Source organism: Apis cerana, linkage group LG2 (genome assembly GCF_029169275.1).
Source record: "Apis cerana isolate GH-2021 linkage group LG2, AcerK_1.0, whole genome shotgun sequence".
Lineage (NCBI taxonomy): Eukaryota > Metazoa > Arthropoda > Insecta > Hymenoptera > Apidae > Apis > Apis cerana.
The window spans coordinates 5,205,642-5,229,269 of NC_083853.1; the positions used below are offsets into that span (position 1 = coordinate 5,205,642).

Sequence of the window (23,628 nt, forward strand, 5' to 3'; positions counted from 1 at the left end):
CCTCCGGATGAAAGAAATTTCTTAATTTTCACTTCGAGTTCAAGAGCTTGTTAGAACTTGTTCCGTAATTAATATTCCAAATAATCTCCGCTAACAGTTTGTAATCTTTACAAACACAAATCTAATTACTTTACAAACAAAAATCTAATTAACTCTAAAATATTGTATCACGAATTGCGCGTGAAGAAAGAAATTTCGTTAAAATATTATCAACAAATTCGAGTTTAATATTATAAAAAAACAATACTTTTAAATATAATAAAATAATACAAATTATATCCTAAACTTTTTTCTAAATATTACAAATAATCATCGACGAAATAATTATAGAATAATAATTGTAATCGATGTACAAAAAGAACTCCTAGTTGTCATTAATTTTTCTTAAAAATTTGTCCATATATTTATTATTTTCGAGACGAATTAAATTTTCAAATTTTATGTGAAAAAAATCTTAAAATCTTTCCATCAATCTGATCCAACATCTATCGGAATTACATTTCCTTCTTCGTGATGCACCGCGAAACTGCGCGTCGAGATCTTCTTTGTTTATTAAAGATTATCTTCGGGAACGACATCCTTCGCTCGAAGTGAAAGCCCAGTAAAACGGTGAGGGCCATGCTTTCGAAAAGCAGATGCCCATACGATCCGGAAAGTTAAGTTCGTTAAGTATTCCCAGGGGTCGTGTCTTATCGGGTAGACGTGGCTCTGATCCTCCACTTACCCGTGCCGTGGCATAACAATTACCCTATTATTTCGCACACAGGCCCACCCACACCGTGTGCCACATCCGCGAAACACGGATGCTCCTCCTCGAAGCTTCCGTTGCTTCCACCGAACATTTTTACCCCTCGTGTGTCCATATCTGGTTACCTACATACGCGTCTACGTTGCGCCGTAATTAGCCGACCAAATGGTTAATTACGCTCCTTAACGCGCTATCTTCTAATTGGGTGCGCCGTTGTTTGGATTAATTGTGCGAACGGAGAACGTCATAAGACTGAGTTGTTGGCGAATGAAGCTTCTTGTGAGATTTTATTCTGTTTTGCATTCTGTCTCTTTTTTTTTTTCTTTGTATTCTTATTCTTAGATTTGACGTGGTGAAATTTCGTGAGAAGAAAACGAAGCTTTTTATTGAGGTCTTATTTTGGTCTGGTTTTAAAATCGTAAGTGATTCGTGTGAAGAAAATAAATCTTCTTCTTTTGAAAAAGTTTATTATTTGGCTTAGCTGAGTAAATTGTTTCAATTTTTATCTTATCGTTAATTCTTTTTCAGATCTTAAATGCTTAAATATTTGATCGTAATAAATCATAAGTAATTGTTGTACTGGTCAGGAATCCACAAAATTTTTTTTTTTTTTTTGGTATTTACGAGATTTTCTAAGGGTATTTTATCGTTGTCATTATCTTATTTTGTAAAACAGTCGACAGTTTTATCTTTGCATTCATGTGATAGATCGGTGGCCGACGAGAGCTCAAAGTTTATTTTTAATCCCGAATAAATAGTGGAATAATCGGTATTTTCTGCAAAATTATATTTTTATCAAATTAGAGATGATATATATGTGATTGATGCTCGCAATAAAATTTATTTATTTTGGACTTATTGTGTACATATTGTCATATATGACATATTGTCTCCCTTGATATTACTTTGAATTTAAAGATATAATTACAAAATTTACAATATTTTAGTTACGTCGAGTTGTTTCAATTATATTAATACGTGTATATTTATTATCACGGTTGAATAATAGTGTAAAAATTTTATAGAAAGAAAGTTATTTCCGTATACTTTATTTCTATTTTTTATTGTAAATATATATAATAATAAGATAATAACGCTTTAACGCGCTATCGTTTAATTTTCTCAAAAAGTACAATATCATTCGCTATTCTAAATCTTCCCAAAAAAAAGAAAAAAATACATCCAACATTGTTATCTTTTTCAACAAATAAACCGTAATAAACATTTTTAATTTTTCGAAGAAAAGTATACTTATCAACGTATAAAAATTAATTCTCCTAAAATCATTCGAATCTTAAAAACTTCCAATATTTGACGTTCTAAAAACACCATACGTCAGAGTTGGTTTTCGCGTTATTCGTAGTGAAACCGCAGTCGCAATTAGAACGAATTCGGCATCGAAAGACGAGTTTAATTCGGCGGAATTAGGAGTGCGGAACCTGCTCTTCCCCGTTCGGGAAACTCCGGAAATTTCAAGAGTTCGTCTGGACGTCTCGAAGGGGAGAACGGAAAAAAGGTACGGACAGAGAGTCGAAAGAAAAAGGAACGAGGAGCGAGACAAACGTCGAACTTCTAAAGAATCGACGGGAGAAGGAGTCGTTCGGAGAATAGCTAAAGTCGATCCCTCCCGCGTTTGGGAATTCCGGGATCGGGGGAGGGGAAATTCGCATAATCCTTTCCTGAAATAGCACGGGAATGATTGTATAACGCTTGAAAACAACCTAGACCGCTGGAAGAGCTTCTTCTTTTCTTTAGAGGAGGTTTAAACGAATCTGAAAATGAGATACTAAAAAACGTATATATAAGATACTTCCATTTTTATGCGATTCGTATTCGAACCTTATTAAAATTACGAAAACTTTAAACCGCTGTAACTTCGAAGATAGTAATTTCCGGTTGATAAGGGAAAAATCATTAAAAGCCCTGATCCTTTGCCTTTAAAACGACTCTTCATTTATTCCGATACGATTTCCGGTTCCCGAGATATCGTCGTCTAAAGGAAAGGATAATTTTCGATCATTTTCTATTTCCGTCCTTGTCGCTTACTCGGACCTTTCACTCGCTCCTCGTCACTGACCAATCCCAAGCTCCGGACAAGCGAGACAGGTCAGTGGTAAACGTGAGTAAACAGTTTTTACTATTCCTGGGAGAACGTACGTATTTCCTGGAAAATGTGTATATGGGTCACTAAGTCGCGGGACCATTCATAATTTCTGTACCGTCTCAAACTCTAACTTTGATCCTTTGTATCTCGCCAACCGATTGAGATATCAGGATGAAATAAAAAGCGAAAATAAATGGTTCTGTGAGATAAGAAGATTTCTAGTTTTTTCTTATATTTATATAGGTAAAATAATCACGTTAATGTTAATACATCTCTGTAATATAGAGAAACGAGTATTAATTGAAAAGTAAAATTTCTCTAGCAAAAATTTGCTGGATATATTTCGATTATATTGTGTAAAAGATGGTAAATAATGTTCGAACACATTGTTCGAAGATTAAAGTAATTTTTCTCGTTTAAATAGCAAGAAAAAAAAGTTAACGCGGATTCTTTCAGCCTGAATACCGTTTACGTTTCTTCCTACGGTTCCTAAGTTGTTTCAATCTCACGATATTCTAAAGTTTTCTGATTGTAGAAGATTGAGAGTTTTGAAGAAAAAGTTGGGAAGGAAAAAGCTAGGAGGGCAAAGGTAGCGGCCCGGTCATCGTTAACAATTTCAACGTGCTACTTATCGAAACATGATAAAAATATTCCGTGAAAGTTGAATTTCTTTATTATCCGTTCCTTTGAAAAGCTTTTCATATTATGCCTCGTATTATTGCATTCTCATTCCGATAAATATTAAAATCTCCGCTGTGCAAAATTTAATGAAAAGTTCTTCTTACAAATTTAACAAAGAATTCTTTCCCCGCTCGGAGAATGTGTACAATGAAAGAAAAAACATTTATAAAATATTTTATCCATAAGAACGATATACTAGTCACACACTGGATACTTCAATAACAAATAAAGGATGTTACGCGAAAAAAATTGTTCATCATCACGCTGCATTATTATACAAGGTAATCATGAAGAAAAAACGAATAACTCGGTTGCACGAGAGGAGAAATCAAAAAATAACGAAGTAGATAAAAGAAGTATCGCTTTCTTCTTCGCTACCAGCTGTTAAATTTCCTTCTTTCGACTATTTCTTTCCCGCGTGAGGCTGATTAATGTAGTAGAACATCACAGCTAATGTCACTGACGGAACATCATAAATACGTGAACCAGATGGCTGGCAGTAATTTCGGAAATGAACAACGGAAAACGTCAAGGATAATCGTGTTAGAAACGCGGACTGGTGGTCAGTTAGCGAAGTCCTTCATATTTCGTGGTTACGTGCAGTGTTAAGCAACTCTGAGTCTAAATTTTATAAGTGTATAGCGAAATACAAATACAGTTCTATTAGTTTGTCGTAGTTTGTCGAAATAATTTGCGATTTTACAGCAAATGACTTGATATCTCTTCTCATTATTGAGGGAAACATATTTAACAAAATTTATACATTGACGATCTTTAAATTTTCGAGTTAAATAAATTATTTAATTGTTACGTGCAAGATGATTAGAAGAGAAGAATGATATAAAAATAATTTGAATACATGTGTTCGATTTATTTAAAATTTATTTTAATTTATTAACTCTCCGTTATTCGATCATTCGTAAAAGGCAAAAATCTTTGAATAACGATTAAAATTCGAAGAAGCACTCGGAGGATTTCCTATTATACAATAACAATTAAGGTATCGTGAAACCACAAGAACATCAAATTTCAAAGAGGTACTATAGGATTGGAGACTAGTTTCCCAAGTTAAGAACGTGAGCAACATCCCTGCACTATACATCTACTTAGTCAATACAGCAACTTCGTATAGAATACATGCAAAATTCGGCCAATCGCAAAAAGCATAGACGTTCTCATTCTGCATCTACTCTCACCCTTTCTAGGATATATCTCTGAAACAACTTCGAATCAGTTCTTACTACGAACCAAATGCATTCGAAGCTTCAATAGTTCTTGAAGTATTGCAATCTCAGATATTGCGATATATATCAAATGTGTTGTATGTCGAAATTGCAAAATTTCTGATATGAATTTCTCAATTTACTGTCAATTCTTTGTTCAAATCTTTGTAAATAACATCGAATTAAAAAATATATAAAAAAGTAATAATAATAAATAATGGAATAACAAAAGCTACTATTAATCTTTCCTTCGCAAAACTTTGAAAACTTTGAAAATGTTTTCTTGTTTCGCTTTAAATCTTAAATAATCGATGAATCATTTGTAAAATTGGATCACGATGGAGGAAAAATAGGATCCTCGAAATTATATCTCGCTCGAATAACATACTAATTAATTTAAACAAGTTCTTTGACATTTCACGAGGCAGCGTTACGAATTAGGCGGAGATTCGGACCAAGTAGAAGAGAATGTAAATGATAGGAGAGCTGCAAGTTCATTATAACGCTGTGGTGAGATTGCACAATTGCTCGCGGAACTTTTGTGAATGGCAGTTAATTATAATTAATTCCATATTGTCTGGTCGACAGCTCGTGCTGATTCTTCGCCCGGGAAGAATCATTCAGAATCTGGCCGCGAACTTTTAGTTATTGCCTGAATTAATATGAATACCAAATTGATATGTACATCATAGAGATAACTTTTCACACTTAATTTTTTCATCCTTCATTAATTAGAAATTAAATTATTATTCTTGGCGTTGTTGAGGATCATCGGCATGAATTTATCATCGACAAAATTACAACAAACTCCATCATCATAAATTTATATCCTTGCGATCAATTTCAATCTAATCTCTGACAAATCCTTCGTTTCCAACTCATGTTCTTTTCTCATGATGATCATTTAATGATAATTTATTCGGTTTAATCATATAATCTCACAACGCAAAATCACGGAATTCAACGAGCTACGATCGAGGCGTGCAACGCCTGGAACGAAACGAAAGTCGATTCAGGGGAATATCGCGCGAGGCAACAAAATTTGCCCCGTGTTGGAATCGGACGAATTTAGGTTCGCACATACTTGAACACGGATTTTAACTGGAAAATGTCGGAGAATGCAAGACAGAGCGACCGTTCAAGAGCATATTATCAGTTCGTTCTCTGCTCATAGGAAACCGCAATTTCCACGAGTTACACGGGCGAAAACTGACTCTCGTGACTGTACACTAGCCGGCTAGGCTAGTGGAATTCATGGGTCGCGGGTTATGCCGCATTCAATGGTATGTAGTAATTAGCAACATTGCTTCCAGAACCCAAATGTGGAAGGAGGACCGGGTATAGGGATCGGGGTATCGCCAACGTGGATTTCATTCAAGGAAGGAATACAACGCGAGACCGCGATGTTATCTTGCAAATTACTGTTACTATGCGGTCGATCGATTATTCCAACATGAGCCGGTGGTTATCACCATCGACGAGATTTCGCAGTATATTTGGCGGAATATGTTTTTTGTGATAAAAATTAAAAAAAAAAAAAAAATAAAAAGTTTTTAAAAGAGAAAAATTAGTTATAAAAATTATACCTTCTTATGGAAAAAAAAATGTAAAAAATTTCGAATTTTTATAATTTGATAATTTAATTCTTTCTGTAAAAAATAAAAAATTCTATAATTAAAAGCAATTTTAATGATAATTTAATTTTGAAATATATTTTAGGAATAAAAATGCTTTTCAAAGTAGAAATTTTTATTTTTTTAAATCTATGTAATTTTATAAAAAAAAAAATAATAAAAGAAATTCCAATCTTAAATCATAAAAAATTATATAACTATTTAACTGTATAATTCTATAAATAATTTTATATTGATAATACTTTCCATAATGTTATAAATTAATTAAAAACAATTCAATTGAAAAACGAACAACAACTCTAACTCTTGCTCTTAATATTAAATTTCATAAAGTCTCAAGCATCTGTAGCTGAATTATCGCTCTAGTTTGTTGTTTTCTAGGGGTAGGCAAAAACCAAACCGGTCGTAACAAGGCGAAATAATTTTGAGCTTCTTTGTCTCCCATCTTTTTTGATATCAATTTCGACTTGATACTGAATCTTGACTGAGATAGCAACTGACGCTAATGTAACTTCATAAGTCGTTATGAAACAGTTTAAAATGCAGATTTGTATGTTATAAAAAAGAATGTAAAAGAACAATGAAGATAGAGAATAACTCTATTTGAAATTTAAAGTCTTGGAAATAGAATTATTTATTTGAAAAGTAAAAATATAAAAAATTATAATAAAGATTTGAAAAATATTATAAATATTAGACTATTATATATTAGAAACATTATATCTATGTTCTGAAAGATGATTTGATTATATATCAATTTTTTTTATTTCAATGTTTTCTTTATTATAATCTTAATTTACTTTATCTTTTATTTTATCTTACATTTGTGATTTAAATTATAATAGCATCAATAATTTTTGAAAACAAGAGAAATAAAAACTGAAATAAACATTTTTAATTTCTAACAACATATTATATCCAATTAAAATGATTAAATATTAAAATTTAATTTTTTATTCATTTAAAATAAATATATGTATTTCTATTATCTGAGATATCAAATAATGTCGTAACTATTACAAATCATATAATAATCACGTAATAAATTATATTGTTCGTGTTATCAAAAGTATACATATGTATACCAATATAGAAAAACATCATATAGCCAAAGTGTAGTGACGGACATATTAAACGCATGCGCAATGCACGTGCTTACTATCATATAATAATGCTTTATTCATTTTCTGCTGATTGTAGTTTAGTTTCTGTGGAATATTTCGAAAATAAAATAATACAAATAAGAATTAAAAAAATATCAAAACACAAGGTATATAATAATCAGTTATGTAAATGTAGTCGCAAACTAATATGAAATATCTTTAACATTTCAGAGTTCACACTGTATCTATACTTGATTTTGATCTATTGTATTCTAGCAATAATAACTAAATTTGAATAGTGAGATCATGAATCAAAGATCAAATTCGGTAGAGATTCGAGATTTACAAGATATTGTAACACCTTTTGGTGTACGTTTAGCAGGCATTTATAAACGGTAAATAAAATTCGTTTTCTATTTAACCTAAGAATAAATTATATATATATATATATAAATTAAATATATCTTATTCTTTTATATATATATATATATATAATTTGCTATGAAATATAATTAAGAAACAGTATCATGAATATTTAAATCACTGTACTTTAAAAAATTTATGTATAATATTTATATATATGTATATATATTTACTAACTTTTACATTTTTTTATAGGAGTTTTGCTTATGTAACACTTAAAGACAGATTACCAGTAATTTTAACCAAAATAATTGATACTTTCAGTCGTGACAAGGAAAATATTATTGAAAAATATGGAGAAGTAAAATAACATTTATATTTTATATATTTTAATATATTCTATTAATTTTATATTTAATATATAGATATCTTACATTATTTAGAATGCTATAGAAGAAGTTAAAAAAATGATAGGATTTATTAGTAAATTAAAAAATGAAATAGCAACAAATAAAACTTTAAAACCTATGCGATTGGTATCTAATAATTCAAATAATGATGCAGAAGAATGGAATAAATATTTAATAAAGAGAACTGAAATAGAAGGAGAAACACCATTATGGTTTAATACTGTTTGGCTATATTGTGAATGCTATATGTATCGGATTCTTGCACAAGAACTTGTTCTCATGTAAGATTGGAAATAATTATAATTATAAGTATAATTATAACAATATATAACACAAATATGACTTATTTCTTAATTTTAGGAATTACATAAAAACTTATGATCCTTTTAAACAATCAAAACAAAATGCATTTACAAATTCCTTGACTAGCATAGAAATACTTTGTAGTTATGTTATAGATGTTATATATAGTAAAAAAAATTTATCAATAATGGAAACTAAAGAAGAATTTATGAAATTTATTAAGTTTGATCTTTGGGGTAACCAGTATGTTTTATTTTCATTATGTTTTCTAATTTTTATTTTTTATATGACACTACATAAAATTTATTAAAATATATTTTTTACAGATGTGATCTATCTTTAAGTGCAGGAGCAGATGTTGGTCATGCTACTCATCCTATACAAATATTAAAATTATTAGATGAAGATATTCTTGTAAATAATTCAGAATTTATTTGGAATTTATTGAGAAAACCAGATAAAAATAATATAAATATTATAGATATAATACTTGACAATGCAGGATATGAACTTTTTACTGATTTCTGCTTAGCTGCATTCTTCATTGCAATCAAATTTGCTGATAAAATAAGATTTTACCCAAAACTTTATCCATGGTATATTAGTGACGCAACAATAAATGATATTCACTGGACTATAGAATATATGAAAAATGCATCAAATGAATGTTTAAGAAAATTTGCTAATTTGATAGAAGATTATTTGAACAATAATATATGGACAATTGAGGTAACTTTTAATAAATAAATTCCATTTAATTCTTTTTTTTTTTGTAACTTCTAGTAAATGTTAATTTTTCAGATTGAACCATATTGGACAGGTCCTTATGATCTTTTAGGGATGAAAGAACATGATCCAAAATTACATGCAAAATTGTCAGAAGCTAAATTAGTAATATTTAAGGGTGACTTAAATTATAGAAAATTAGTAGATGATATTAATTGGGAATATACAACAACATTTAAAAAAGCATTAAGAGGATTTGAACCAACACCTATCTTAGCTATAAGAACAGTAAAATCTGATGTTTGTGTTGGTTTACTACCTGGTGTAGCCGAAAAAATATTTAAAGAAGATGAATATTGGATGTGGAGTGGAAAATATGGACTTATTCAAATTACTACAGCTGGAAGTTGCCAATGTCCAATAAATGAAACATGTTAAAATTCTAATAAATAAATCCTAAAATATTGAATTATAAGCAATTTGTATATTGCATATTTTTATATTATATTATATTTCATATTAAATGTATAATATTTTCAGTTCTGTTGTATATTAATTATTGTATATTCAATGTATATAATTAACTATATATAACTTAATTCATAATTACAAACATTTAATTATTATATATTCAAATTTGATGAATATATAAAATATTTTTATTTAAATTGTATAATATATAATTCAAAGTATAATAGAAAAATTATTAAAATCTATTCCAAAATTATATTTCAAAAATATTTGTTTTCAATTTTTCAATCTTTATGTATATATTTGTACTATATTATACATTTTATATATCAACATTTATTATACTAAATAACTTTTCCAAAATAATTGTAATAATTTATATTATAAATACAATATTGCATAGATACATACAGATATGTAACATAAGATAATGAAATAAAATTTCATGTATTTACTTTAAAAATAATGTTATATTTTTTTATTTTTTCCCGCCACTTCCATCTCATTTATATCCTTCATTTTTATAAATATTTTAATAATAAATCATTATTTCATTATTATTTCACATGTATTAATTTTAATAATAATATATATACAATTAATGCTGATCATTTAATATAACAAAATACATGTTTTGATATATCAATCCATATTATAAATTTATATTAATACATATTTTCATTAAAATCATATATAATAATTATCATATAAATAAATATAAAGAAAAGCTATAAAATAAAATATATATTCCTTGTAAATTTTAATTTACTTTAAAACTTTTCTAAATATAATACACATAATGTGAATAAAATATTTGAATTCTAAATGTATACAATTTACAATCATATGATATAAATGTGTTTGGAAAGATGTATTATTCATAATATAAATATATTTATATACAAGAAAAACAAAAAATACTAAATATTATTTCTACAAAAATAATTTTTATAAGATGTTAATCTGTCCATCTATCTATAATATATATAATATGAAATATTAATTTTTAGAATTAAAATAAATGTATAACAATAATATTAATAATATCATTATTAACTAATTTGACCAAAATATCAATTAATTTCAAAATGAAGAAATTTGAAATTAAAATTCTAATCTATCTTTCTATCTTTCAAAAGAATGTAGAATTTAAGTTCAGAATAAAAATATAGAATTAAAAAATATTTGATTTTAAACATTTAATGAATAATATATATAGTATTACACTCTAAATTTAAAAAAACTTTTAGAAATTCTACCAAGTGGCAGTCGAGCTTTTAGTAATTTTAGTAATTAAAGAATAAATATTTTAATTTGCAAGTCTAAATTCTATATATATTTAAGAATTAAATAAATCTGCATTTATGAAAGTATTCATTCATTAATTTTCATAATTTCATAATAAATGCTTAATATTTATGAAATTTACTTGTCTAAGCATTTTTTAAGATAATATTTATTTTAAATTATTTTGTTAAGCAAATTATTTAATAATATGCAATTATAAAATTATGATATTTATTGACTATTTGTCATATTACAAGGAATTTAACAATAGTTTATATTTTTTATATTTCTTTCAGTAAATTTTTATAATATTTGTGTTTTATAATATATAATATTCCAATATTGCAATAACATAGAAAAAAAAATCTATGTTTATAAATTTATAATACTAAGGCAGCGATATTAAGAGATTTTAGAATATCTATTTTTTAGCTCTTATTTATTATTTTCAAAATGTATGTACATATATATATATACATATATGTACATATGTATATGTATATATGTATGCATGTATGTATATGTGTATGTATGTATGTATTTATATATGTATATATAGACAAAAATAAATTTACTATTCCATAATACATATTATTTTAAACATAAAATAATTTTATATATTATATATTATATAACAATTCTCTCAAAATTATAAATAATAGATTAATTGAAATATTTTCAAATAATTAAATATAAGAATTCAATTAAATAAATATTTTAGCATTTCCAAGAAATATCAATCAAATAAAAATTATATATAGAATACTAATTTAAAATTAGAAAATCCACATTATGAAATTTATTAAAGTACTAATTAAATTTTAATTCTACAATTTTAAAATTAATAAAAATTTTTAATTAATTTTATATCAAAGATATAAAATTAAAAAGATAATATATTTAATATTATTTAATCTGCTTTAATATAAACTTTAAAATTGATCCTTACATGTATTTAAAATATGTATGTAAAATTTACAGTAAATGAAAGATACATTTAAATAAAAGATAATAATATAAAACTTATTCAAATCAATATGATCAGCACAAATATTGTTGAAAATAACAATATACCTTCTATTATAAAGGTCAGTATATATATTTTCACAAACATAATTTGTGAATTAAATACTCAAAAACGTTATTGTTAATTACTTAGAAATATTATGAATACTTAATGTTCATAATAAACAAAATAATAAAATAATAACATTATTAAAAATTTAAGACCAATCATTAAATAAAGGCACGTAAATCTACAATTTTATTATTTTAAAACATATATAATAAAAAATTTATTTAAGAATGAAATATTCCGATATTTCCTTATATATATATATGTATATATGTACGTATATACATATATATATATACAACATAAAACTTTTTACAAAATATTTAATATCTAAATGTGTTTGGTAAGAAAATTATTTAATTTGAGTATACGAACACTTTCAAAGAAAAATTAAACACTTTTTGATCATATACATACTTATAAATTTGTAAAAGATGATAGCATATATATTATTGATATTTACTTACATTTTTCCTTTTTAATAAAAGAGTAACGAGTTATTCTTGAAAAATTCCATGTCACTTTAATCACGTTTGCCTTATTGATCTCGTAAAGTGATTTACTAATTATAACAGATAATCGCCACTTTATATTTTTTACTACTTACATATTATATCGTATAATTTTAATAATTGCAACATATATACGATAAGTAACAAAATTCATCGAAAACATACGAACGTGTCGCGTATTAATTAAAAATATAAACTTCGACGTTCCATTTGCTATCTCGAACTGTTCCCGCGTTACATTTAATCATAGATTGTAATAATACATCGAGAAAGATTTAAACGAGATAGAAGTGACGTTCATAAACTAACTATTTTTGACATCTGAGTACTTTACTGCCACCTAGTGAAGCTATAAATGTACACTGGTTTAAAAAAGAAATTAAATTTTGGAAGTAAATCTACATTAATCCAGTTTTGTTGACATAAAAAAATTCGTTAAGAATTCGATCGTTATTATCAGAACGGTGCAAAGAATTACTTTCATCGCTTTAAAGTTTAGATAACTATTAAAAATGTGGCACTTAATCTGACAGTGAATATTAGCCACATAAATATCGTATCTATAAACATATTTGCAGTCCATGTGCAGCCACAATAGACATAGAAAATATGAGACAAAACTCAGCATGGTGCAATCTTTCTTTCCTGAGCTATCATGGCACTACCCCACACGCAAAGTACTCATTCACACTTTAAATTTTGTTATTTTTTTCCTTTTTTATAATATTTAAGTATGAACATTCATAATTCAACTATCAAATGTATTAAATAACAATAATGGAAATGACTAATATTCTAAATCTGTTTTACACAGTCGGGTTCAAGTTATTTGGTCTGAATTATATGATCATAAAAGATGATTGCAGCTACACCATTCCAGATTGCAACAAAAATTTCTGTAAAATTAATAGTCCCAAGTATTCATACTAGTATCCAGTATTTGCTTTATACACTTTTAGTTGGTAAAAAGACTGTTACTTAGTGAATGCAGCAAATACTGCCCAAAGAACTGGATTAGCATTAGGTTTAGTAGCTTCTGCTTCAAAATCAAGATCCAATAATGTTCGTACTCGTCGCATTGCTATTTCATAATCGTCATCTGAGAGTGGTGCAAATGCATTTTCTAATACATCAGCTGCATGAGCTAAAATTACTAAAGCTAGTGTTCGCCTATCCATACGACCAGCATCATTGACCCATCGACTTAACACAGCTTCTTGAATCTAAAAAATATAAAAAATATATTTTTAATATTGTTATAATATTATTAACAAAATACATAATTTTAAAAAGTATATTAATAATACGAAATTGATATTCTTCATATAATACAAAAAATATAATTTTTTAAAAAAATTACAATTTAAATATATATATATATAAATATATAAAGTTTAAATAGAATTCAAAGAATTTATTTATTTTGAAATTGATATTAAAAAACACATGAATGCGTATAGATAATATATATTACATATTAATATGCATTTTGACAATAATATATTTTTATAGAAATAAATAATATTAATATTAATATAAATAAATAATATTAAGAGAATATTAGTAATAATTAGTAAGTAATTTACCTTTTTTACAAGTCGACTTTTAGCAAGGTTATCAGTAAGAGGATGAGTTGTCATATCAAAGAGTAAGAAATTCTGTTTTTCAGTTGTTAAAACTCCTTTTTCAACAAGATTTTTGGCCAATCTTTCTCTAACATTTTTTAATTGATATCTTAATTTAAGTGGATTCCATGTTTCTCCTAAATAAAAAAAAAAAAATATTAAAAATAATATACAAAATTTATTATCAATAAATATATTCTTAAACTATATAACTAACCACTAAGATATTCAATCCAACTAGGAACAGTTTCAGGTGGATCAGTTTCTTTTAAATGTTTCAAAGCTTCATCTAACAAAACATCTCCTGTGGGAGCATCATTTTTCAAAAGAAGTTTTCTCACCAATAGTCCTTTTTTGCGCATACCAGCTTTTTCTAATTCTACTCGACCACGAAATCCAAGTTCTGCCAAAATACAACCACGTAATCCAGAACTTATGCAATCATTCCAAAATGATGTGTAACCCTGTCAAAAATATTCACCTTAAACTTCAGGTACTGATTCATATATTTTGATAGATGTAACAGTAAAGAAATTAAATATAAGATTGAAAATAGTAATGTCAACAAACCTCCTTGTCTTTCAAACCAAGTAATAAAACTTCTTCCATAAGTGTCAATCTTGTTTCCTTATCAGAATCGTCGTCGATTTTGGGATTTGAATTAAGATCTTTTTGCGTATTACTATCCGTATCCATTCCATGGCCAGATAGTTTATCATTACCAATATCGTTTGAACCATCCTGTCCTAGACCACTACCACTACTGCTATTAACCACACGTCGTCGTTGTACTAATCCGTCAGTGCGATTCATCATTTGATGAAGCTGTGCTTCTTTTACGATTACGTCCGCGTGTCAAATACGCCACCGTGTCGCCTTTACTTCCGATGATTAAATGTGTAGTCAACCGTAGTTAAAGCAAGCTGGCGGCATGTATTGAATAATATACACTATATTGTTGACGTTTTAACAAATATGACATATCTTTCCAAGATGGCCAATCTTTACGGACGTCGTTATTTTGTTCTATCAGTATTAACCTTTTTTATTACTCTTGTATTATATACAATTAAGAACAAGTCAAGTATACGTTGTGCGTAACACTATCGTTCTGAACGTAGTTCGTTGTTTCGGCAATACATTTATCTCAACGCTAATGTTTTTAGAAAGAAACTTATCGCAGTTCAATCGAGGCCCTCTCACCACTCATCAAACCTAGGACGCGAATCGCGCACCATATATTATAATAGTTTAGAATGTTCACTCCATCTAGAAAACGAACCAATCTCTTTGCTCGATCGGTAATTCTATTTGCGATCATCGCGCCAAGTTTCGCATAAAAGTTGAGCGAATTTCAAAAATGAGTAGTTTGTTTTTGACTTATTTCACATGCAAAAAGATTTAACAATTCGATTATTATTTGAGTTTCTCTTATCCTTTTTATTCGTTTTTTCAAACAAATTTTTAAATTAAATATTTTCTTTTAAGTTACTGAAACATAATATTATATTGTTTAAAAAAATTTTATAAATGAGTTTATAAATTGACTCATCAAACCTATTAAATTGAATTAAAATCTAATGAATATGGATTGAGAAATAAGATATTTATTAATAAATATATCAATATTGCTATTAATCAATTAAATATTAATAATCAAATAAATATATGAATATAAATTTTTAGGAAAGTATGAAATTAAAAAATATCTTTTCTATTGTCTACCTCAAATGAAAAAATCATAAATATCAAAATCTTTTATTTTCATTAATTGTATTATTTCTTTTATTAATTAAAAAAATAAAAATAAAGAAAAAAGATAATAATACAAAACTAGATATTACATTTCAATTGAAAAAAAAATAGTAAAACATATTTACGGCTATATACTATTTTATTTTATTTTTAACGCTACAGTATTTACAATAGACAGGAATACAATTACACGATATACAATGTTCCACTTCTGACAATAACTTTGCACAATAAACCGTCCCGTACTCTACAAAGAACACGACTAAATAAATTTCCTCGAACATTTGTCAAATAACGGAATAGTATAATCCATATAAGAACGTATTGCAATCACGTGTAATCAAAATAGAAATCATTCTATTTATTAGATTGAATTTCAATTTCTAATATTTAATTATTCTCGCTAGAAGAAATAATATTTTCTTGTATTATTGTGATGCAAATTATTAACATTTTGAATGAGAATTTTTTTCACATAATCATTATAAATTATAATCCAACATCACATAATTTCATTCGCGATAATTCTAACAGAGCCCAGTTGAACTATCGTAGTATATCACCATTTTATCAGACAGTGTATTTCTTCTAACTACGATATATGGCGAAAAACATGTTAAAGCCATCCGATGTAGCTGATACTACTCCTTCTTGATAATAAAACGTGGATAACATTAACGCTGAAAGACTAGGGGGTTTTCACGTGCACCATGGTACTTATTTTAACATGCATTATCGCTGACATTTCTCGATAAAAGGAAAGATGCAGTGAATAAAAGAAAAAAAAAATATGTTCATCACCCTCTGGTCTTGTAAACTTGCATATGAAACCAGTAATACAGGACACGGGTAACGATCAATTTTTATTGCTCGTGAACAATGGAGCGAAACGAAAATTGCAGACCAGCCGCGAGCTCTGCCTCGTCGTTTCACAGCGAAACATTAAGTTTTACAGTTAAACTGTACACACATTTTCGAAAGCGCCAATAAAATGATACGTGTTCTCTTGTATACGATATAGGTTCGTATCACTCGACGATGCATGACAATTGTCTTATAATCCAAAAGATATAAATCGAAAGAAATCAGTAGATATCGTAATTGTCGTCAATGGGCCAGATAGATATCTAAATTCTTATAATGCACTTTAAAGATTATCCACGATACAAAGAGGATTAAAATGTTATTATAACGTATAAATATTCGAGTATTACGTAGATAAAACTTAAAAAAAAAAAAGAAATTTATAAAAGTTAATATAGAGTATTATATATCAAGTATTATATAGATAAAACTTAAAAAAAAAAATTTATTAAAAGTTAAAGTTAATAAACATTAATATCTATTTGAATTTGATATTTTAATATCAATCACAAAGTTTATTCAAAGTTTTCCTACATATAGATTTTATTTTATTATATTATTGTGACTACTTTTCTTTTTATCATAATCATTTAAATTCAAATCATAGCTTCGGCATACCTGCATGCTCAGCTACCTATCGCTTCGTTAGAAAAAGTGCAAAACGTTTTGTATTCAAGCAAGGTGAGAGTAATCACTGTTTTATCGGGGTTAGTGACACTGCAGTCGATCGTGGTATATACTGATATTGAGCTTAATGACCGTTTCCCGGCGTTCAATGTCAACTGTTCAATGTCGGTGCCCACATTTGCATGGAGCACAAGTAGAAAAGTAACGAAGGAGTACAAATACAATGATAAATTCACTTACGAAGTAAATAAATTACTTCCTTTATTTATATTGACTAGCAAAAGAAAGTATAATAAAAAGAAGGAAATTTTATGAATATCTAATAGTTGAAAAAAAAATTGCAATCCCTGATTTAATTATAGTTTACAACGTTTTATTGATGTATTTTAATGGTTTTCGATATGAATTCAAATGTCACGTATTTAATGCAGTAGCGTTAAATATTCAAATGTCACAAATCTTTTCTCACACGCCTTTCCCCATGCAACTCGGATAACGATAATTCCCCTTTCCTGTTCAATGTCAATTCCACGCCTATACGACATCGCTGCATAACTTTAATCTGTACGATGATTTATAAATAGAGGAGGAGAGCAACGGAAATGAATATTCTAGATCACGAGTAAGAAGTAATTTTGAGGAAGTGTGTATCTACCGTAGCAAATTAATCAAATTTTTTTTATATTTATTACGATAAAAATGATTTGATGTAAATTTGATGATCGAATTCTAAAATTTAAAAATTGATATTTAAAATTGATATTTTAAATGTAGAAAAATATTTACGAAGAAATTATCGTTCATTATAGAAAAATTATATACAAATTTTAATTTATATTAAAAAAAAAAATTACACGAAACACACTTGTAATAAGAAATATAATATACTTAACGATAAAAGATACACTCGATATTTAGCTATCTGATTAAATAATTTTGTACTTGCATGCTTGTACTTAAAATACTACTCGAGAATAATTTTTGAAGGAGAAAAATTACAAGGCAAACTTTAAATACATAAATATATTAATAATTATAGAAATATTTAATTCATGAAATATTATTTAATACCAATTAATAATATCTTTTTACGAGTGTTAAACCTTAAAACCTTAACCGATGCGAATCTCGTTATTAATCTGATTATTTATTTATCGAATCAAATTAAATGAAGAAGAAGAAAAAAAAATTAACATCCTTATCTTTACAAAAATAACATTTTCACAGTTGTGCCATTATTCTACGCGAATAATAAAAAGTTACACAAGTGTTCCGAAGCGTAATCTTGCGTATACATGAAACACGAATCGATTTATATAAATCGGTTTCACCGATCATCGCACCGAAAGATCGTAACCGACCAGCCAGATTGTCACTGTACAATTTCTATTTACACAGAGAGAGAAAGGGAGATATCCGTGCAAGGAGAGAGAGAGGAAAAGAGAAAGAGAAGGTAGGAATCGAGGCTGTCGGTGAAGGCGCAACGAGAGGCACGTTCAGTCGCCCGGACCCGCTCGGTCGGTCTAAACATACGGTACCTGATCGTATAATCCGCGATCGTAGTGGCTCTGTCAGGTCTTCAATCCTCTCTTAATTGTGCATTTTTGACGGAGGAGGAAAGCAAAGAGATACCATCGAGAGGATACGTTGTTGCAAACAGGACCGAGGATGATTCAGTGGGATCAGGATTGTTGAAACGCATCGATTTTTCATTGAGGACCGGTATCAGGTAAGATTGAAAATATTTTGTTGTATGTATTAATTAATTACGTATTGATTGTGATCACAACGATGCGAAATAATTATATTAGAGAGTAATTCTTTCTTACTATCCTCGTTTTAATCGATTCGTGCAAAGTTGTTCTCCCTGCTTTCTTCGTCGGAGGATCGCGTTTTGCGATAACAATAACAAGACGATAGGTGTTCGAGACACGTGTGAAAATATTATACGAATCATTGGTTGGACGTTTGCACGAATTGATATATATATATATATATAAATCGATAGAAAGATTTCTTATAGATTTTTCTTCCGAGAAATATGTTTCGGAGAAATCTAATTTTATTATTATCATCCGATCCCTCGAATATTTTACATCTGTTTATATATTTAAATACGATTAATTATCGTTCAGAGCGTGTTTTTGAGCAATCGGTGGATAAGAAATAGGCTGATATGGGTCATGGAAATATTCATCACTTTATCGACAACGTATCAGTTCGATTATCGCTCAAATAAATTTCAAAGATCGGAATTTCATTGGCGCGCTTCTCTGTGTGAATCACTGCCGAGTTCCCCGTTGCTCGTGTGCTGAAGCCGGGTCTCACAAAAGGGAAACCATGGGAAGAATCGCGTAATCATATTATTCGTAATTAATGAGAACGCTTTACGACGCTTCGAAGACGCCAATTTTTTAACGATGTGAACAATGCATTAACACGGATGCCATTTCGGAGATGCTAGGTTAATGGCCAGGATCTGCTTACAGCTGATCTTCGGAAAGCTTTTCTCATACATAGAGAGATTTTCGTTCTTTCTCGTCTTCTTTTTTTCGTCATTATATCTTTACTTTATCTAATGGTAAATTTTGAAACTTGTGAAATATGAAATATGAAATATGAAATATGAAACTTGTGAAATACGTTGTGATTGTGTAACGTTGAGTGAAGATTAGACATAAAAATGTTACAATTCACAAATATCGTAGACTTTCATTATGAACGTTTATATGTTCTTTGTTAATCAATAAAATCCTAAATTATTGAAATAAAATCAGATGGAGATAAAAGGTAAATTTTTTTTCCATAAGTTTATGTTTTGATAGAGGAAAAATGATTTCTTTTTTTTTATATATATTTTTGATTCGTGCGCAATCTATTTTTATATTCGATTTCCAATTATTCGTTGTGATAAACAATTATTTGCACCTTTTATTTCTGTTACACTGAATGACTTTATCTGGATTACATAACTGACTGTTGACGATGAACGATAAAGTTACGGTGCATTAAATAACTATTTTAACGTACATTAAATTTCTTTCCAATTATTTTTAATTACAATTGTAAATTCAATTTTCAAGTTAAGTCACGAAAAAAGAGTAAAAGTAATTTTACCGATATTAATAATAGGAAATAAAACGTTTTCGCGATTTTATCGTTGTTTTATCGATTTTTCGTTACTATTAACCAAGTTAATTATATAACTAAAAATCTTGTATTTTCTGATAAAAAGGACTCAAGATAAAAGAAAGTAGAAGATTACCTAATTTTTCCTCAGAATGCATACTGATCTCATCGCCATGACTAATCTCACAAATACAAATATACATATTTATAGAGAAAAATAAATTTAGACGTTCTTTGTACTGTACCATTGAATATCAATAATTAGAATAATTTAATCGAATAGAATTTCTAAATGGATCTTTCTTCAAGTACATATCTATAATATAAATTGTAATTTTTCTAGAAGAACAATTATATTCAAATAATCAACATATTAAATTTATAAAATATATTAAATTTATTATACGTATTAAATTTATAAAAATGATTTATAAAAATTATCGATACCATAAGTGCATTACGTATTTATAAGTTATGTTTTCTTGTATCACAAATGAGTCATTTTGATCAGATTATCGATATGTGAACTGCTTATCATTATATTTTTTATCAAATATTTTATAATTTAATAATTTTCAATAAAATATTTCTCGATAACTCACATAATAACAGCCAAGTTGGAATAAATTTCAACTTGAATATTGACAAAATTAAATTTTTATCTTAAACATTCCGTTTAGTTATATTACTTATCTAATCTAGCTGTATCGAAATACTTTTTATTTCTGAAATTAAATTCGAAATAACGGAATAAACAATAATTTAGATATTTATAAAACTCCATTACGATTAAAATGGAAATTTGATTACTAAAAATTTGCATATTCACTCGTCTATAATAAATATTATCTTTTATAAGCGGGGTACATATTCTTACGTGCTATACAATTAGATTCTTTCGTATCCATTAGTTCCGCAAGTTCGAAAATTATTTAAAGAAATTAATAATTCATTCTATTTAAGGAAATATCAAAGGCCAGCGGGGGAATATAGTTATCAAACAATGCTGCAAATCACAAAAAAAAATATATTATTGAATACAAAAATCACAATTTTATATGCTCACACTTGAATTGAACAAATTAGCGACCGAGTGTTAAGTTAACTGTAATTTTGAATCACTTTGAATGAAAAGACGGTAATAATAGTAGATATGTTTAATGAAAATGGAGTACCGCATGTTTCATCGATGATACAATCTGCTCGTATCGTATTTCTCCCTGCATAATTCATCAACTATTTTATTAACGTTCGTTAGATTATCAGAAAACTTTATTATAATTAAAAAGAATTTAATTAGTTAATCAACCGAAGATTGATGAGCGTGGCTCGAGTAATTCGTCTTAGTCAACGAATCATGAATCTTTTCATATATTGATTCGTCCACGTGAAATTATTCGTGGAATCGTCAAAGTTACTGTCAAAACGATTCCTCCTCTTTCTCACTGATTTGATCGCAACCTGGCCTCTTCTAAGAGATTACCGTAAATCCAAAGTAGTGTTACATTCCTAGAATGATTCAGATGTATCTCCTGCCTCCCTGTGCTTCCATGGAAGTCGGATAGCTCTGTTTGTTAACGAGTTTTTAAATTATCTTACGATTTTATCAAATTTTACGGAGATACGTGATTATTAATAAAACGTAGAAATTGTATAAGTCTGTCTGTTATTTTTATACGCAAAATGCAAAGAAAAAAGTTGCAAATACAAAAATTGCATTGTACGATTGTACAGAATAATCGTATCGTGGACGATAAAAATTTGTCAAACGATAGAAAATTTCTCTCCTCTTTTTTTTAATTTAATAGATTCACTTTGTATAAAAATTTATCCGGATTCCATCTATCGCGATTCGATTTATCCTCGAAACGCATAAACCGGAATTCATCGAATATAATTATTATGCGCGTTAAGATGATTCAGAAAATTTAGACAATGCTACAATTATCGGCAATAAAGCGTAAATAACGTTTTCCACGAATATTTCTTTTGCGCAATAATGATTCTGGAGAGCCGATAGCGTGAAATTGATAACGAAAACGAAAGTCGATCGAGTAAGTTAATTGCTTCGAGATTTGTATTACAGATAAGAAGAAAAATCGGTTTAATAAGATATCTATTCACTTTTATCCAACGTGGAACGACATGTTATTACACTTATTTTATATTATCAAAACGTTTCGCTATCTTTCTCTCGCGTGTATACATAAACCGGATACTCCATGTAACTTCAAAGTGTAAAGATAACTGGTTAATTGAAACCTGCATAACGTAAGGAATAGATTTTGCTAGATATCAAAGCGGAATTTCGTACTCGTCGTTATTGGTTTATTATTACTTGCTGGCCTCCAACCATTATTCACCCAGGGCTATTCTATCCATTTTCAATATGCTTCCGTTTCTTGGTTACAATATCTCGATTGTTGAAGATTATATGTTGAATAATTGAATATTAGACAGAGAGAGAGAGAGAGAGAGAAAGATCAAAGGATTCATAACGATCCTTATCAATTCTTGCCTTTATTCACAAGCATACAGCTATACTATTTTCATTTTTGATAGATTAACGTTTCCTTTAACAAAATATTCATATGATCTTGCTTACATACTTGTTATCTAAGTAATTACATCGTGATTGAAATTGGATAAAGATCGTTTCTCCTACGTGGAAGATTCCAATTGAATGTATCCATCCAGTGAAAAACTACTACACCGTATCGAAGGAAACAGAACCGATCTTTCTACGTTCTTGCAATTTCTGCATTTACCTGTCGTGCCACTTTACCGTGAAAGAAAAAAAAAAAGAGCAAGATGCAAAAAGTAAACTTGTTTTAAACTCGATGCTAAGAAATAGAATGAATAAAAGGAGGGAGGAGGGGGGAAAGATTGGAATTATGCCACTGCTTCCAGGATAGCATGGAAAATGCATCGTTCGTTCCATCCGCTCGCTTGAATAACGGACGATTTGGATTTTCATATAATTTTCGG

The 23,628-nt window shown here is 28.1% G+C and overlaps 3 protein-coding genes and 1 long non-coding RNA gene across 5 annotated transcripts in view; 3 read left to right on the top strand and 1 right to left on the bottom strand.

Moving 5' to 3' along the window:
- Positions 1-1,966: 1,966 nt before the first annotated feature.
- LOC133665653 (uncharacterized) lies at positions 1,967-6,452 on the top strand. Its single transcript, XR_009828785.1, has 2 exons — positions 1,967-2,264; positions 6,070-6,452. It is a non-coding gene; the product is annotated as an uncharacterized LOC133665653 (long non-coding RNA).
- Positions 6,453-7,499: 1,047 nt separating this feature from the next.
- Positions 7,500-10,229, top strand: LOC107994064 (damage-control phosphatase ARMT1). Of its 2 annotated transcripts, XM_017050823.3 has the most exons (7): positions 7,500-7,660; positions 7,725-7,888; positions 8,112-8,217; positions 8,300-8,547; positions 8,627-8,812; positions 8,896-9,298; positions 9,371-10,229. In XM_017050823.3, the coding sequence occupies exons 2-7, from the start codon at positions 7,800-7,802 to the stop codon at positions 9,731-9,733; spliced, it is 1,395 nt and encodes a 464-aa protein (XP_016906312.2). In that variant the 5' UTR covers positions 7,500-7,660; positions 7,725-7,799; the 3' UTR covers positions 9,734-10,229. The 2 variants fall into 2 exon arrangements, with proteins under 2 accessions (XP_016906312.2, XP_016906314.2); XM_017050825.3 differs by lacking the exons at positions 7,500-7,660; positions 7,725-7,888 and having other exon boundaries at positions 8,282-8,547.
- Positions 10,230-12,596: 2,367 nt separating this feature from the next.
- On the bottom strand, positions 12,597-15,503 carry LOC107994065 (Golgi phosphoprotein 3 homolog sauron). Its single transcript, XM_017050826.3, has 4 exons — positions 14,836-15,503; positions 14,483-14,729; positions 14,227-14,402; positions 12,597-13,863 (listed from the first exon to the last, which is right to left on the bottom strand). The coding sequence occupies exons 1-4, from the start codon at positions 15,079-15,081 to the stop codon at positions 13,615-13,617; spliced, it is 918 nt and encodes a 305-aa protein (XP_016906315.1). The 5' UTR covers positions 15,082-15,503; the 3' UTR covers positions 12,597-13,614.
- A 3,477-nt stretch (positions 15,504-18,980) lies between these two features.
- The window catches only part of LOC107994062 (partitioning defective 3 homolog), a 67,797-nt gene continuing 63,149 nt past the window's right edge, over positions 18,981-23,628 (top strand). Inside the window, exon 1 of the mRNA XM_017050821.3 lies at positions 18,981-19,240. The gene's annotated coding sequence lies outside the window, so the exon portion shown is untranslated. The remainder of the gene's footprint in view (positions 19,241-23,628) is intronic.

Coding starts and splice junctions, on each gene's coding strand:
- LOC107994064 (XM_017050823.3), top strand. CDS start 7,800: ATGAATCAAAGATCAAATTCGGTAGAGATTCGAGATTTACAAGATATT. Junction 8,813..8,895: donor TTTGATCTTTGGGGTAACCA/GTATGTTTTATT, acceptor TATTTTTTACAG/ATGTGATCTATCTTTAAGTG. Junction 9,299..9,370: donor ATAATATATGGACAATTGAG/GTAACTTTTAAT, acceptor TTAATTTTTCAG/ATTGAACCATATTGGACAGG.
- LOC107994065 (XM_017050826.3), bottom strand. CDS start 15,081: ATGATGAATCGCACTGACGGATTAGTACAACGACGACGTGTGGTTAAT. Junction 14,730..14,835: donor TTGGTTTGAAAGACAAGGAG/GTTTGTTGACAT, acceptor TATTTTTGACAG/GGTTACACATCATTTTGGAA. Junction 14,403..14,482: donor TTGGATTGAATATCTTAGTG/GTTAGTTATATA, acceptor TTTTTTATTTAG/GAGAAACATGGAATCCACTT.